At 38.5% G+C, this 15,577-nt stretch overlaps 1 protein-coding gene across 1 annotated transcript; it reads left to right on the forward strand.

The window, feature by feature from the left end:
* Positions 1-384: 384 nt before the first annotated feature.
* LOC121989974 (phospholipase D delta-like) lies at positions 385-4,159 on the forward strand. The gene is made up of 8 exons (XM_042544264.1): positions 385-1,640; positions 1,706-1,822; positions 2,273-2,467; positions 2,543-2,809; positions 2,885-2,953; positions 3,029-3,325; positions 3,393-3,563; positions 3,655-4,159. The coding sequence occupies exons 1-8, from the start codon at positions 717-719 to the stop codon at positions 4,144-4,146; spliced, it is 2,532 nt and encodes an 843-aa protein (XP_042400198.1). The 5' UTR covers positions 385-716; the 3' UTR covers positions 4,147-4,159.
* Positions 4,160-15,577: the final 11,418 nt, after the last annotated feature.

The following is a 15,577-nucleotide window of genomic DNA, read 5'->3' on the forward strand; positions in this document are numbered from 1 at the left end:
TTTGGTTAAAACTTTCTACACGAGAGTGATTAGATAGTTGAATAATATTGACACTCTTAATTTCCAAAAAATAGTGTTATAAATTTCTTTCCAAGTATTACAATTATATTTCTTTTTAAATTTAGATAAACTTAGTTTTTTAGTCTTCTATTATGAATCAATTACATTTTATAAAATATTTTAAGTTCTTTATTTTTTAAATTAAAATTTTAACATCTAAAATTAGGATGAGAATTCGATTAATTTGATATTAATTTTATATAATTTTTTTTTATTATTATTTTAAATAAAATTGAAATAACTGATTCAGTTAATTTGATTTTAATAAAATTTTAATTTAATTTGGTTAGTTAATATTAAATCAGTTTTTTTTTATTAATTCGATTAATTTATTTACAGAATTAACTGAATACTACATTCTCTTTGTTGGAGTTATGGGATTCATTCATTCTAGTGGTAGGTATTTCCCATGTAACCGAAATAACCGCTCCACCAACAGCAAGCTCCTCCCCATGATTAAAACTGATTTTTTATATAGTTTTTCTTTAGAGTAACCTCTGTTTCTTCCTCTACTGATCATCTCCGGTGTCAATTCTTCAGGCAATTTATTTCTTCATCAGCATACATATCGACAACACCCAGAGAGAAGATGAGATGCAGGAGGACATGCAGGTGACGGTGGCTTAATTAGCCTCCTCTGCATTCTTGTTACAGGAATGGGGAAAAGGTCATATGATGCCGGCAGATTCAAGTTCTTGCATGGCGACCTGGACATCTGGATCTTGGAAGCCAGATCGCTTCCCAATATGGATCTCATGTCGGAGAGGATGCGGAAATGTTTCACCATGTACGGAGCCTGCTCTGCGCCTCGCCGGCACTCGGAGAGCAACCACAGAGGAATGAGCAAGATGATAACCAGCGACCCCTACGTCTCCGTCTGCGTCGCCGGAGCAACGATAGCCCAGACCAGAGTGATTCCCAACAGCGAAGACCCGAAATGGGAAGAGCACTTCTGCGTGCCGGTCGCGCACCCCACCGACAAAATTGAGTTCCAGGTGAAGGACAACGATGTGTTCGGAGCCCAAATGATCGGCGTGGCGACGATCCCCGTCGAGAGAATCCTGTCAGGGGAGCCGCTTACTGGCTGGTTTCCTGTGATCGATCACAGCGGGGTGGCCACGAAGCCATATCCAGATCTTCACCTGAGCCTGCAGTTCAAGAGCATCGACGGCAACCCTTTGTACAGAGATGGGATCGGTGCAGGTCCAGAATATACCGGCGTGCCCAATGCATACTTCCCTCTCCATAGACGGGGCCAAATCACCCTTTACCAAGATGCTCATGTTCCGGACAACATGCTTCCTGAGATTGAATTAGACAACGGCAAGTTCTTCGAGCACAGCAAGTGCTGGGAGGACACATGCCATGCGATCGTGGAAGCTCATCACTTCATCTACATAGTCGGATGGTCAGTCTATCACAGGGTGAAGCTGGTGAGGGAGCCAACGAGGCCGGTGCCGGCCAACGGCGGGGAGTTGACTCTCGGGGAGCTTTTGAAGTACAAGACACAGGAAGGGGTTCGCGTGGTGATGCTGATTTGGGACGACAAGACTTCGCACGACAAGTTTCTTCTGAAAACAGTAAGTTTAATATCTAGCTAGCTATGTAGTGTGCGAATGTTCATGGGTGGATTAATTCATTGCAGGACGGTGTCATGCACACGCACGATGAAGAAACTCGCAAGTTCTTTAAGCATTCAAGCGTGCATTGTGTGTTGGCCCCTCGCTATGCAAGCAACAAGCTAAGCATTTTCAAGCAACATGTGTGTATGGCATATTCTAATTAAATTAATTTATCCAAGCAAAATATATATATATATATATATATATATATATATATACAGGAGAAATATTACCGTGTGACACACATCCGTACGGATCGATGCGGTGGATCGATCCACTAATCGATTCAGTCCCGCTGGATCACTGATCGATCCAGCAAGCGCGAGAAGACAAAGCGGGCCAGAATCGACCGCGACGCTAGCAGACGCAGCGCTGCTGATTCTGGCCGCGATCTAGCCGGAATCCAATCGTGACCGGATTCAGCCCCGCTAGATCGATCAGTGGATCGATCCGGTACTAATTTGGCTGGATCGATCAATGGATCAATCTAGCACTAATTTTAATATGCACCGCATCAAATCGCACGGAGTGTGCTGCCGGAGATCTTTTCTCTCTATATATATATAAATTGTTTGTTACTTTCTTGATAGGTCGTCGGAACTCTGTTCACGCATCATCAGAAATGCGTTATCATGGACACCCATGCCAATGGAAACAACCGGAAAGTAACAGCTTTCATCGGCGGACTTGATCTATGCGACGGTCGTTACGACACTCCTGAGCACAGGCTCTTCGCTGATCTTGATTCTGTTTTCCACAAAGATATCCACAACCCTACATTTCAAGTGAGTGATATATCCAGATTCATGGTTGTTGTCCTCGACGTGCATATGAATCTTCATACACAAAATCCTGTTTAGGGCAATAATAACCAAGGGCCGAGGCAGCCGTGGCATGATTTACACTGTAAAGTCGAAGGCCCAGCGGCACATGATATATTGACGAATTTTGAACAGAGGTGGAGAAAAGCTACGAAATGGAGAGATTTCAAGTTGAGAAAAGTGACACATTGGAATGATGACGCCTTGATTAAGATCGAAAGGATTTCATGGATTCTTTCTCCTTCTGCCTACCAGTCCGGTAGCCAAACTTCCACTGAAAATGATCCAGAGAATTGGCACGTCCAGGTTTTCTACTTCCCCTTCTCCTTCTTTTAGTTCTAACTGCACGCGCGTATTTAATCAGCTACAACCGGCTTCTAGATTTTCCGATCAATCGATTCCGGGTCAGTGAAAGGCTTCCCAAAAGTGGTGCAGCAAGCAGAGGCAATGGTCAGTCTGCAATGTCTCATAAAACGATCCGAGGCCTCGGCATTAATTAATCGTACGTCTTTCTTGTAATTGCAGAATCTTGTCTGCGCGAAGAACTTGAAGATAGACAAAAGCATACACACTGCGTACGTCAAAGCAATTCGAGCAGCACAGCACTTCATCTACATAGAGAACCAATACTTCATTGGCTCTTCCTACTTTTGGCCATCCTACAAAAACGCAGGTGCTGACAATTTGATACCCATGGAGCTGACCCTGAAAATTGTGAGCAAAATCAAGGCCAAAGAACGATTTGCAGTCTATGTGGTGGTGCCAATGTGGCCCGAGGGAATCCCCACCAGTGGCGCCGTGCAAGAAATACTCTTCTGGCAGGTCGATCCATCATATCTTCCAAATTCTTCCTATATACATATCGATGACTAAATCTGTATATATATAGGGGCAAACAATATCGATGATGTACAAAGTCATCGGAGATGCCCTCAAAGAAGCTGGTCTCTCTGAAACCAAGCACCCTCAGGACTACTTAAACTTCTACTGTCTCGGCAAGTGCGAACCCCTTCTCCAACAAACGCAATCAAGTAACACTAGTCAAGAAAACGCTCCTCAGGTATATATATTTATATGTATATTAACTAACACTCGTATAAATATAATTGGAAATTAAATTAATTATTAAATTTGAAACTTGGGCTGTGCAGCGTCTGTCTCAGAAATTCCGTAGATTCATGATTTATGTTCATTCAAAAGGAATGATCGTGGACGATGAGGCCGTGATCATTGGATCGGCAAACATTAACCAAAGGTCCATGGAGGGCTCCAGGGACACTGAGATCGCAATGGGTGCGTATCAGCCACACTACAGTTGGGCCGCAAGGCATGGCCATCCTCGCGGACAGGTTTACGGGTACAGAATGTCTCTTTGGGCGGAACACATGGGCGTGGTGAGTGACTGCTTTCAGGAGCCGCAGAGCCTTGAGTGCGTCAGGCACGTCAACAGTCTTGCGCAGGAGAATTGGAACTCTTACGCCGCGCCGGAGATCAAGCGGATGAAGGGGCACCTGCTGCAGTACCCGCTGGTGGTGGAGCCAGACGGGAGGGTCGGTCCCTTGCCCGGATGCGAGAGCTTCCCCGACGTGGGCGGCAAGATTCTGGGTGCCCATTCCACTCTCCCTGATGTGCTAACCACGTAGAATTAATGTGTATTAAGGAAGAACTACTGATGGACCGACGGACGTTTAATTTACTTAGAAGAAATTAAATGGGTATTAATTGATTGTGTAAATATATTATATATATATATATATATATATATATATATATATACAAAATCGAATCATTTGATGTTCGAAGCTTCATATGCATGGTTTAATTTGTTGGACAGATGCTGCACACGCAGGCGCACCGGGGGAGCACGGCGAACGAGGCTCCCCGGCCGTCTGTTTGTTTCCCGGCCGGTCCAATGAACTTTTGCAGGGATTTAATCAACGGCAGAGAATAAACGTTACTCGAGTCAGACAGTTTCATAAATAAATTAATTGTACATTAATTAAAGTAATAGCTGGCTAACTAACTATATAATCTTACACACTTGACGTAAAGAGGTTACGTTGAGGTGGCAGGCCCTCAACGTACTCGAGTGAGTGTGAGTCAGACAGTTTCATAAATAAATTAATTAAAATAAATTAATTGTACATTAAAATACTAGCGAGCTACTAGCTGTTTGAAGATATCCATAAAATATATAATCTTGCACCCACGACTAATAAATGTAAAGAAGTTACTCCTTGATCCGATTGGACGAATGATTATTTGTTGATTTGATTCAATAAGTCGACCTCGTAGTCGAGCTAGTTACGAGTCAAATCGTCCATGGGTCATGGTGTCACAGTAAATATTCAGGTTATCATTCAGATATCCACGATTTAAATCCCAACTATGATGTATTTATAAAAAAATTTCTGCGATTCGATCCCCAACTCTGATGTATTTGTAAAAAAATTTCCTCCAAATGAGAGGGGGTGTAATCAAAGGATGTTGGGCTTCTTGGCTGGCCGCCGCGTGCGCTTCCCAATTTACCCTGGTGATTGGTGGGAAACTTCTATGGGACCGGATTGGTCACTCGAGAAATAGTCAGTGAGGCTAACTGGGATTATCATTTTTTTAGTTACAAGTCAAATCTGTCTCTGGGGCTACGGTGTCATGGTAGGTTATCACCTAAGTATTCGTGGTTCAATTCTAGCTATGACATATTTATAGGATTTTTTTTTTCAAAATGGGATGCGTAATCTAAGGATATTGAGTTTTTAGACGGTCCATCATGCACACTTCCTGATTTATCATGATAATTAATAATTTTTTTTTTATAAGAATCACACAATACTAGTCAATAAGGCTTACGACAAATGGGCAAGTTGAACCACTTATTCGCCAATTTTTTAAAATTATTTAATTAGTTTATTTTTTTTATTTCAATAAGGACTTTTTATTTAATAATATTTTAATAATTTTTTTATTCATAAATACTTAACTAATTGAATTTATAAATCATTTGATTTAATAATATATTTAATAATAATTTATAAAAATAAAATTATATACCCGATGCTTCATGTGCGACCGTGAGCGACGCACATACGTGGCATTGCCAACTCAATTTCTTTGTAAAAAAAAAAAATAATCCTTTTATTTTATCTCCCCTTCCGCCTTCTATTCAAAACAGCGGTGAGACTTTGCTCCAAATCTAAATTTCCCTCGCTCTCTCTCACACTCTCGCTCCTTCCTTCGCCACTGTCTTCTGTCACAGTTCTCTCCTACCGGCAAGAGAAGCAAAGGCGCTGCAAACTAAGCACAACTTACAGTCGCATGCTTGTTTTGAACTGACTGGAAGCTCTCCAAACTGCCACCGAAAACATAGCCGATGCTCTCCCCTCTCCATTCTCGACCAAAAGCCTTTCCACTCCACTGTTTGTTTTTCAACTCTGTACAATATTTTTTAGCTCTGACATATCCTATAACATACAAGCCCTAGCTGCTTTCTTACTAGTTTTTGCTTATATAATTTGTAAGGAACTTGCCAAACATAAATTCTCACATTTCATAACCAACGGTAAGTTATTTCATTTTAAGTTATAATTCCCTCTAATTCTAATATATATTAGAAGGATTTATACTACAATGTACAAGACTGTCAGCCTACTACAATGCTTGTTACAACGTGTAACAGCCATTTGGACATTTAGCTGCTACAGAAATGATACAGCTACTTGGATACTTAGCTGCTACACATTGTAGCAGCTACTTGGACCATAGCTGCTACACATTGTAACAGCTAATGGTCCAAGTAGCTACTACAACGTGTAGCAACTAAAAGTCCAAGTAGCTACTACAACGTATAGCAGCTAAATGTCCAAGTAGCTACTACAACGTGTAGTAGCTAAAAGTCCAAGTAGTTGCTACACGCCATTTCATTTTAAGTTGTAATTCCTTCATCTATTTAATTAATATAGGGAAAACATATGTTATCATTATTGGACATCAGTTAAATATTTATGACACCTGAATAGAAGCATCTACACAAGTCCTTCGAGAGTAAACAGGATGCAATAAGAGCTTTTGAAACCTATAATGTACTACTATCTTATAATGTTAACAATCTTTTTTTTGAAAAAGTTTATTTATTTTTGATTATATAATTTCAAGCAAATTTCCCACAGTTCATTCGATGGTAAGTCATTTTAATTTAAGTTATAATTCTCTCTAATTCTAATATATTATTAGGATGTATACTACAACGTAAAATCCCTGCACTAGCTACTACAACTTGTAGCTGCTACTTGGACAGTTAGCTTCTATACGTTGTAGCAGCTAACTGTTTAAATAGCTGCTACATGTTGTAGCAGCTACTTCGACGGTTAGTTGCTACAACGTTGTAGTAGCTATTTCGATGATTAGCTGCTATAATGTTGTAGCAGCTATTTGGACATTTAGTTGCTATAACGTTGTAGCAGCTACTTGGACATTTAGTTGCAATAACGTTGTAGCAGCTACTTCGACGGTTAGCTGCTACAACGTTGTAGTAGTTACTTCGATAACTAGCTGCTACACTTTATAGTAGTTATTTCGACAGTTAGCTACTACATGTTATAATAACTACTTCGATAGCTAACTGCTATATATTGTAATCGCTACTTCGACAATTAACTACTATACATTATAGTAATTACTTCGACACTTTAGGTAATATTTTCTTACCATTGTTTAATTATGTAATTTACATAAAATTTGCCAAACATGATTGTTTGGCTATATAATCTTACACTCTTGACTAACAAATGTAAAGAGGTTACGTTGAGGTGGCAGGCCTTCAACGTACTCGAGTGAGTCAGACAGTTTCATAAATAAATAAATTAAAATAAATTAGTTGTACATTAAAATAATAGCTAGCTCACTAGCTATTTATGAAGATATCCGTAAAATATATAATCTTGCACACACTAATAAATGTAAAGAAGTTACTCCTTGATCTGATTGAACGAACGATTATTTGTTGATTTGATTCAACAAGTCGACCTCGTAGATGGGCTAGTTACGAGTCAAAGCGTCTCCAGGTTATAATATCACGGTAGGATATTTAGGTATTGTCATCTAGACACCCATAGTTCGAACCCCAACTACGACGTATTTACAGAAATTTTTTCTCCAAATGAGGAGTGTAACTAAACGATGCTGGGCTTCTGTGCTAGCTGTCGCGTGCGCTTCCTGATTTACTCTGGTGACCGATTGGAAACTTCCATGGGACCGGGCCAGTCACCCCATAGATAGTCAGTGAGACTAACTGTGATTATCACTTTTTTAGTTACGAGTCAAATTTGTCTCTGGGGCTACGGTGTCACGGTAGGTTGTCACTTAGGTATTCGTGGTTCGATCTCACATATTTATAGTAATTTTTTCTCTAAATGAGACGTGCAATCTAAGGATGTTGGACTTTTAGATTACATATCATATATATTTCTTGATTTATCCTGATAATCAATAGAAAAATTCTATAAGACGATCACATAATACTAGCCAAGGAGGCTTACGAGTCAAATCCAAATTTGATCGACAAATGGGCAAGTTGAACCACTTATTTGCCATTTTCTAAAAATTATTTAATTAGTTTATTTTTTTATTTCAATGAGGACTTTTTATTTAATAATATTTTAATTATTTTTTTATTCATAAATACTTAACTAATTGAATTTATAGGTCATTTGATTTAATGATATTTAATAATAATTTATAAATAATATATATATATATATATATATATATATATATATATAGACTACCCGACGTTTCGTGCACAACCGTGAACGATACACATACGTTGTATTGCCAGCTCGATTTTTTTGTAAAATAAATAATCTTTTTATTTTCTCTCCCCTTCCGCTTTCTATTCAAAATAGCGGTGAGACTTTGCTCCAAATCTAAATTTCCCTCGCTCTCGCTCCTTCCTTTGCCACCGCTTCCGTCGTAGTTCTCTCCTACCGGCAAGCAAAGCAAAGGCGCTGCAATCTAAGCACAACTTACAGTCGCATGCTTGTTCTCGAGCTAACTAGAAGCTCTCCAAACTGCCACCGAAAACATAGCCGACGCTCTCCCCTCTCCATTCTCGATCGTAAGCCTTTCCACTCCACTGTTTATTTTTCAGCTCTGTACAATATTTTTTAGCTCTGATATATCCTACAACGTACAAGCCCTAGTTGCTTTCTTACCCGTTTTTACTTATATAATTTGCAGGGAACTTGCCAAACATCAATTCCCATATTTCAATACCAATGGTAAGTCATTTCATTTTAAGTTATAATTCCTTCTAATTCTAATATATATTTGAAGGATTTATACTACAATGTACAAGGCTGACGGCTGCTACAATGTTTATTACAACGTGTAGCAGCCATTTGGACATTTAGTTGCTACAGAAATGATGCAGATACTTAGACACTTAGCTGCTACAATGTGTAGCAACTAAAAGTACAAGTAGCTACTACAACGTATAGTAGTTAAATGCCCAAGTAGCTACTATAACGTGTAATAGCTAAAAGTCCAAGTAGCTGCTATACTTCGTTTCATTTTAAGTTGTAATTCCTTCAATTCCTAATATATACTTTATATATGATTCTAAATGATCTATTTAATTAATATAGGAAAAATATATGTTATCTTTATTAGACGTCAGTTGGGTGTTATCACACCTAGATAGAAGCATCTACACAAGTCCTTCGAGAGTAAACAGGATGCAATAAGAGCTTTTGAAGTTTCGACGAGAGTTCATCACGTCAGCAATGTTGGGGTTGCAAGGTTGCAAACATAGTCCCACATTAAAAATACATGGGAAAGATCATTGGTTTATAAGAGAAAATATATCTCCATTGTCATGAGGCCTTTTGGGTAGAGCCCAAGAGCAAAACCATGAGGGCTTAGGCCCAAAGTGGACAATATCATATCATTTCGGAGATATCTAATTTCTTTTCGATCCTACAATTGGTATCAGAGTCTGGACTGCCATAAGGTTTAACCGCCGACTGTGCACAAGAGCTATGGTTTAATTAAGCCATGTGGGTACAATATTGACCTCGAACAAAGAACGTGGAGGCTCCTATGTTCAGATCAAGAGGACCAGACACCAGACAGAAAGTTCTAGTTGTGGCTAGGCAAGGAAGTCCTAGTAGGTCGGGTAAACCGAGGGGCAAGAAGACCTGATGGGTCGAGAATCGAACGTGGGAAGCCTATGTGTTGGAATATATACTGAAAGCCTAAACTTTTGTAAACATTTGTTTTGAATAAAGAATCACATTTGGTCAAATTATCTACATTTGTTTGTAGTTGTTCAATTAATTTATATTGTAGATAACATAGTATGTGGTGTCACATGCAGAAGATGATGTTATCAGTACCTTATAAATTATAAACAGTAGCTCATGACCAAAATGGAAAGGAACAAACCATTGGAAGGTCATAGTGTAATTAGGAATTAGTTTATCTTGACTATATAATTACACTAGTACACTTAGAGTGTATTGAGTAGGACCATTTGAGGTCGTTTCTTTTATACTGACTTTATAAAGGAACAAATACCTCAGTTATTATGGAAGTGTGTGCTCTTAATCCTAATATAATAACAAGCACATATATTTGATATTTATTTCTTTAATTTATCAATGGGTGAGATTTAGTTCGATGAATCAATAAGCTTGATAAATTGAGAAATGATATCACTTATAGTGTGTGTTGTTGATTATAGAAGGAAACTGTGGCCTAGAGATACTAGGTTGATAATGTCCCCAAGAGGAGCTCATAAGGATTGTCATGTTAAACCCTGCAGGTGGACTTAGTCCGACATGACGATAAGATTGAGTGGTACTACTCTTGGACTAAGATATTAATTAAATGAGTTGTCAGTAACTCACTTAATTAGTGGGCATTCGATATCTTGAACACAGGGAGACTAGCACACTCATAATAAGAAGGAGCCCAAAAATGTAATTTGGGATTGGTGCGGTAGTTCAATAATAGTTCTCTAGTGGAATGAATTATTATTGATAAAATTAAGTTGTGTGTTCGGGGCGAACACGGGATGCTTAATTTTATCGGGAGACCAAAACCAATTCCTCCTCTCGGTCCCTATCGTAGCCTCTTATTTATAGAGTACTATACCAACCTATACCCACCTTCATACCCATGAGAAGGGGGCCGGCCAAGCTAGCTTGTGGTTCAAGCTAGGGCCGGCCAAGCCTTGGTTCATGGGTGGCCGACCCTAGCTTGAACCCAAGCTTAGGTGGTCGGCCCCCATTAAATTAAAAAGAATTTTAATTTTAATTTTTATTATGTGGAAGATATAATTTATTACAGAGAATTAAAATTAAAATATCTCTCTTTAAAAGATCTACAAAAGATTAAAAGAAAGAGATTAAATCTCTTTCCTTATTTGTAGATTGGAAAGATATTTTATTTTTTCTCTTTGAAAAATTATTCACATGTTGAAAATTAAAATTATAGAAATTTCTTTTTATCAACCATGAAGGGATTTTAAAAGGAAATTTATTTTTTAAAATTTCCAAACACAAATAAGGAAGTTTCAATTGTTAATTAAAATTATCCTATTTGCTCTACATGAGGTGGCCGGCCACATACAATTAATTAGGAAAATTTATTTAATTTTTCTTAATTAATTGTTGTCAAGGAAAGTTAAGGAAATTTTATTATAAATAAATTTCCTTATTTGCCAAAGCCAAGGAATATAAAAGAAGGGGTAGGGGTGCCTTCATGGGTAACAACTTCTATTGTTCTCTTCCTCCATTCCTTGGTGTTGTGGCCGGCCATCCTCTCTTTCTCTCTTCCTCTTTGTGGTGGCCGAATTCTTCATCTTCCTTGAAGCTCTTGTGGTGGCCGGATACTACTTGGAGAAGAAGAAGAAGAAGGAGAAAAAGCTTGCATCCCTTGGAGCTTGGTTGGTGGTTTTCTTCTTCCTTGGTGAAGCTTTCTTGTTTTGGCCGAACCTAGCTAGGAGGAGAAGAAGGTGTTTGGTGGTTTCTCATCTCGGAAGATCGTTGCCCACACAACGTCCGAGGTTAGAAGAGGAATACGATAGAAGATCAAGAGGTCTTTCTAAAAGGTATAACTAGTAATTTTTCTTTCCGCATCATACTAGTTATTTTTGGAAATTATACCAAATACAAGAGGCTTACGATTCTAGGATTTCGAATATGTTTTTCGATGTTATGTTCTTTTGTTTTTTCTTTTCCTTGTGATTTGATTGTTCCTTTCGGTTAACCTAAAGTTATTTTAGGAAATTAAATATTAGCTTTCCATAAAAGGTTTTGTCTAGTTGGTGGTGGTTGCTCCCATATCCAAGAAGGCCATGTGCCTCGCCAGTCAGTACTGGAAACCAATTATGGAAATTAATATTTAATGGAATTAATAACTTAAGGTGACTTGGGTCGAACGTGTTAAGTTCCGCAAGAGATCCAAGTCAAAACCTAAAAGAACAAATAGATTAAGTTTTGGATCAAACGTGTTAAGTTCCACAGGCGATCCAAAATTTAAATTAAAAGAACACATGGTAGCTAGGAAAAGGTTCAGACCTTTGTACAAAATTTTTGTACAGTGGAACCTCTAGGTTTTCCGAGTAGCAACCAATACTATGGTCCTTTGTTTGACGGGGGATTATTGGGGTTGTAAGATTGCAAACATAGTTCCACATTGAAAACACATGGGAAAAATCATGGGTTTATAAGAGAAAAGATATCTCCATTGGTATGAGGCCTTTTGGGTAGAGCCCAAGAGCAAAACTATGAGGGCTTAGACCCAAAGTAGACAATATCATATCATTTTAGAGGCATCTAATTTCTTTTCGATCCTACAACGCTAAATTATCATTGGGAAGACCATTTTGGGAAGAACAAAAGTGGACAATATCATACCATTTTAGGAAGACCTGTTGGATCGTGAAAGTCGCTAGAGGGGGAGTGAATATTGATTGAAAAATCATCGTATCGAATTTGAGTAAGCACAACAAAAGAATAAAAGCAAAAAAACGCTAACACAAAATAATTTACTTGGTTCGGAGTCTTGGTTGACTCCTACTCCAAGGCTCGCACTCGTCGAGTGCTTTCGTTGGGCAATCACTAATAGTTTGTAAAATCATATTACAATATTGAGTACAAGAACTATTAAGAAAAATACCGACAATAATGCAAGAATGAAAACTTTTAGCATGTTGTCGGAGAAGCAGCGTCGCAGAAGCACAACGCAGTAGAGCAGTCGTTGGAAGACGTTGTTGTTGTTTGCTCCAGGGCTCACCCTCCTTATATAGGAAGCTCTGGGCGCTTGGACTGTGACGTAGCCCAGCCAACCAGTGAGCTCCACGTGCGACGACTGCGACGAGATACAATTTGCACTCCGAGCGTCCGGATCCCTTCTGGGCGCCCGAACCCCCATTTTCCAGCAATCAACTTCCTATAAGAAAACATTAGTCCAAGGAAAATGCATATTATACTATCCTACAAAACAAAATGTTAGCACAGTTATAGTAAAAGAATAGTAATTAGATTCCGTCTCACCGAGACCAGAATCTAGTCAAGATCTCAACTTAGATTTCTGAAATGGTTCTAAGTTGGATCGGCGCCTAAGTTCCCTAACTGGGAACGCGTCCTCACTAAGTCACTCCCCTCCAGAGACTTACCTTAACTTATCTGCCAGACGTCCGGTCAGCCCGTCGATCTAGCTGGACTTCGTGCTAGACACCTGGTTAGCCCGTCGACCAGTATGGACTTCGTGTCAGCTATCAGGTCAGCCCGCCGACCTAGCTGGGCTTCATGCTAGCTATCCGGTCGGCCCGTCGACCTAGCTAGGCTTCTCCTGCACACTTAATTAAAGTGTTAGATCACAATGAAACTAACTTAACCTACTTTTTCATTCATCAAAACCTGAGTTAGACTGTTAGTGCTAACCACACCAACAATCTCCCCCTTTTTGATGCAATGACAACCTGAGTTAAGTTAGTGAAATATATGCAAAAATTAAGTAGCAATCAATGACTTGGTTTTTAGTTAGACTTGGTTTTATATATTTTTGTTGTTAACTAATTTAAATCACCTAATCCTCCCCCTTTGACATTCATCAAAAATAATAACAAGCATAGATAAATAAAATGGTAACATAAAAGAAAATAAATCTGATAACAGAAAATTTCGATAAAATTTTCAGGTTGTCCTGGGGGAGTCATTTTTGAAAGATTTTTAAATTTTCAACATTGTCTTACTTTTTCAAAATAGCTAAGTTTTTGAAAAAAAAACTAACTTTGTATAATTACCAAAATAACATAGTTTTTAAGTTTGCAAAAACTTGAAGTGATTTTCTTAAGATAATTTTTCAAAAACAGTTTTCAAACATAAGTTTATAAAAGCCAATTTTAAAAATGAATTTGTAAAAGTCGACTTTCAAAAATAAGTTTGTAAAAGTCAATTTAAAAATCATTTTTCAAAGACAAGTCAATTTTCAAAACTATGTTTGTAAGATTAAAGTACTTTTAAAGTATTTTTGATAAATATTTTTCAAAAATGATTTTACCAAATATTTTTAAAGAAAAGGAATTTACTAAATATGAGAATAATTTGAGTTAATCCTCCCCATGAACCTGATATATAAAAAAAACTCAACTGTCTAACCATTTAATTACTTACTAACTATCAGAGAATAGCAGCTTTCACTTGGTTAGTCAGAGTAAGTTAATTGTATTCAGTTAGTGTTTGACTAAGCTGAATAACTTAACCTAATTGATATTTATTTTATATTTAACGCCCAGACTTATGTCGATGCACTGAAATAAGTATCTTCTAAGTCTAGGTAATCTGCCTATACATCTCACCCCTTTCTAAGTTCAAAAATATATAAACAAGTTAGCCCTAGTGTGTTGGTGAGATGCTCAAACCTTAGATCTATAGGTGCATGTTTTCTAAGAGATTGATCTATTCTAAGCCTAAAATTGATTTTTAAAAATTCTAAAAATAGGGAATTTTGAGAAATATATAAAAAAATTTATCCTAGAATTTTAAAGACACTTTTTGAAAATAATTTTTCAATTTAAGAATCCTAGTCTATTAATCAGAATAAGACAAGTCAATATCTGAGATGAAATATAGATAAGTCAATATATAAATACAATAGTCAAGATAAAGTACACGTAGGCAGTAGCGATCTAATCTATCAGGATGATGAGGAGGGTGGTCCGGACCCCAAGGAGCGTAACATCTCTATCAGCTCAATATGACGGGTCCGGTCATCCTCTCAAGAGCTGGATAGGTCACGTCAAAGGTCAGAGATCTCCTGTTGCACATCCCGTCGCAAGTCGGAGACCTCCTGCTGCATCTCCCGTCATAAGTCGGAGACCTCTTGCCGTATATCTCGGTGAAAATCGGAGACCTCCTAGCAGAGACTCGTCATAGATAGCTCGAGTCCGACAACTCGGTCACCTAAAGTGCGAGGAGCGGGACGTGGTGCTCGGGCTGGAGGCGGTGCTAGAGCAGGAGCGGCCTCACCGAATAGTGTGATCATAAACTCATCTTGCTCTGCCTCCTCCTCCTGGGCATCTGGCTCTACATCTGGGTCAGGTTGGTGCTGTGCCCCCCTCCGCCAGGACATGACACCCTCATCATCAGTATGGATACCACATAAAGAGAAATTCCTAGATCCTACAACGTCGAACTCGGGCATCACCTCTGGTGACGTCAATATGTAAGGAGGCAATATATGCCATCAAAATGTGATAGTACGACATATGAACCCGCCCGCTGGTGGTGACTCTGGCTGAGTAGATAATGGTATGAAAGATATGTAGGCTGATATCTATGTCTAATCTATGGCAAAAGGCATAAAGGAGAAAAGAGTGAAATGGACGCATCATCGTGACGTCGCGAGTGGTTAACGACAAAATACAGGAGACTAAAATCTTATAGAGGACATAGTCCTGGACTTGAAGGGAAACTGACCTAAACATGGTAACAGTGGGTACTCGCTCTCCCCCAAAAAGTACGAATAAATCATATCAAGGGTAATATGCGAGTAAGGATTACTAAATGG

Source organism: Zingiber officinale, chromosome 6B (genome assembly GCF_018446385.1).
Source record: "Zingiber officinale cultivar Zhangliang chromosome 6B, Zo_v1.1, whole genome shotgun sequence".
In the NCBI taxonomy this organism is placed as follows: Eukaryota; Viridiplantae; Streptophyta; class Magnoliopsida; order Zingiberales; family Zingiberaceae; genus Zingiber; species Zingiber officinale.

Bases quoted from the DNA above. Each gene is read 5' to 3' on its own strand.
- LOC121989974 (XM_042544264.1), top strand. From the start codon at position 717: ATGGGGAAAAGGTCATATGATGCCGGCAGATTCAAGTTCTTGCATGGC. The intron at 1,823-2,272 runs GTGTGTATGGCA...CTTTCTTGATAG, and splicing joins TAAGCATTTTCAAGCAACAT to GTCGTCGGAACTCTGTTCAC. The intron at 2,954-3,028 runs GTCAGTCTGCAA...TTGTAATTGCAG, and splicing joins TGCAGCAAGCAGAGGCAATG to AATCTTGTCTGCGCGAAGAA.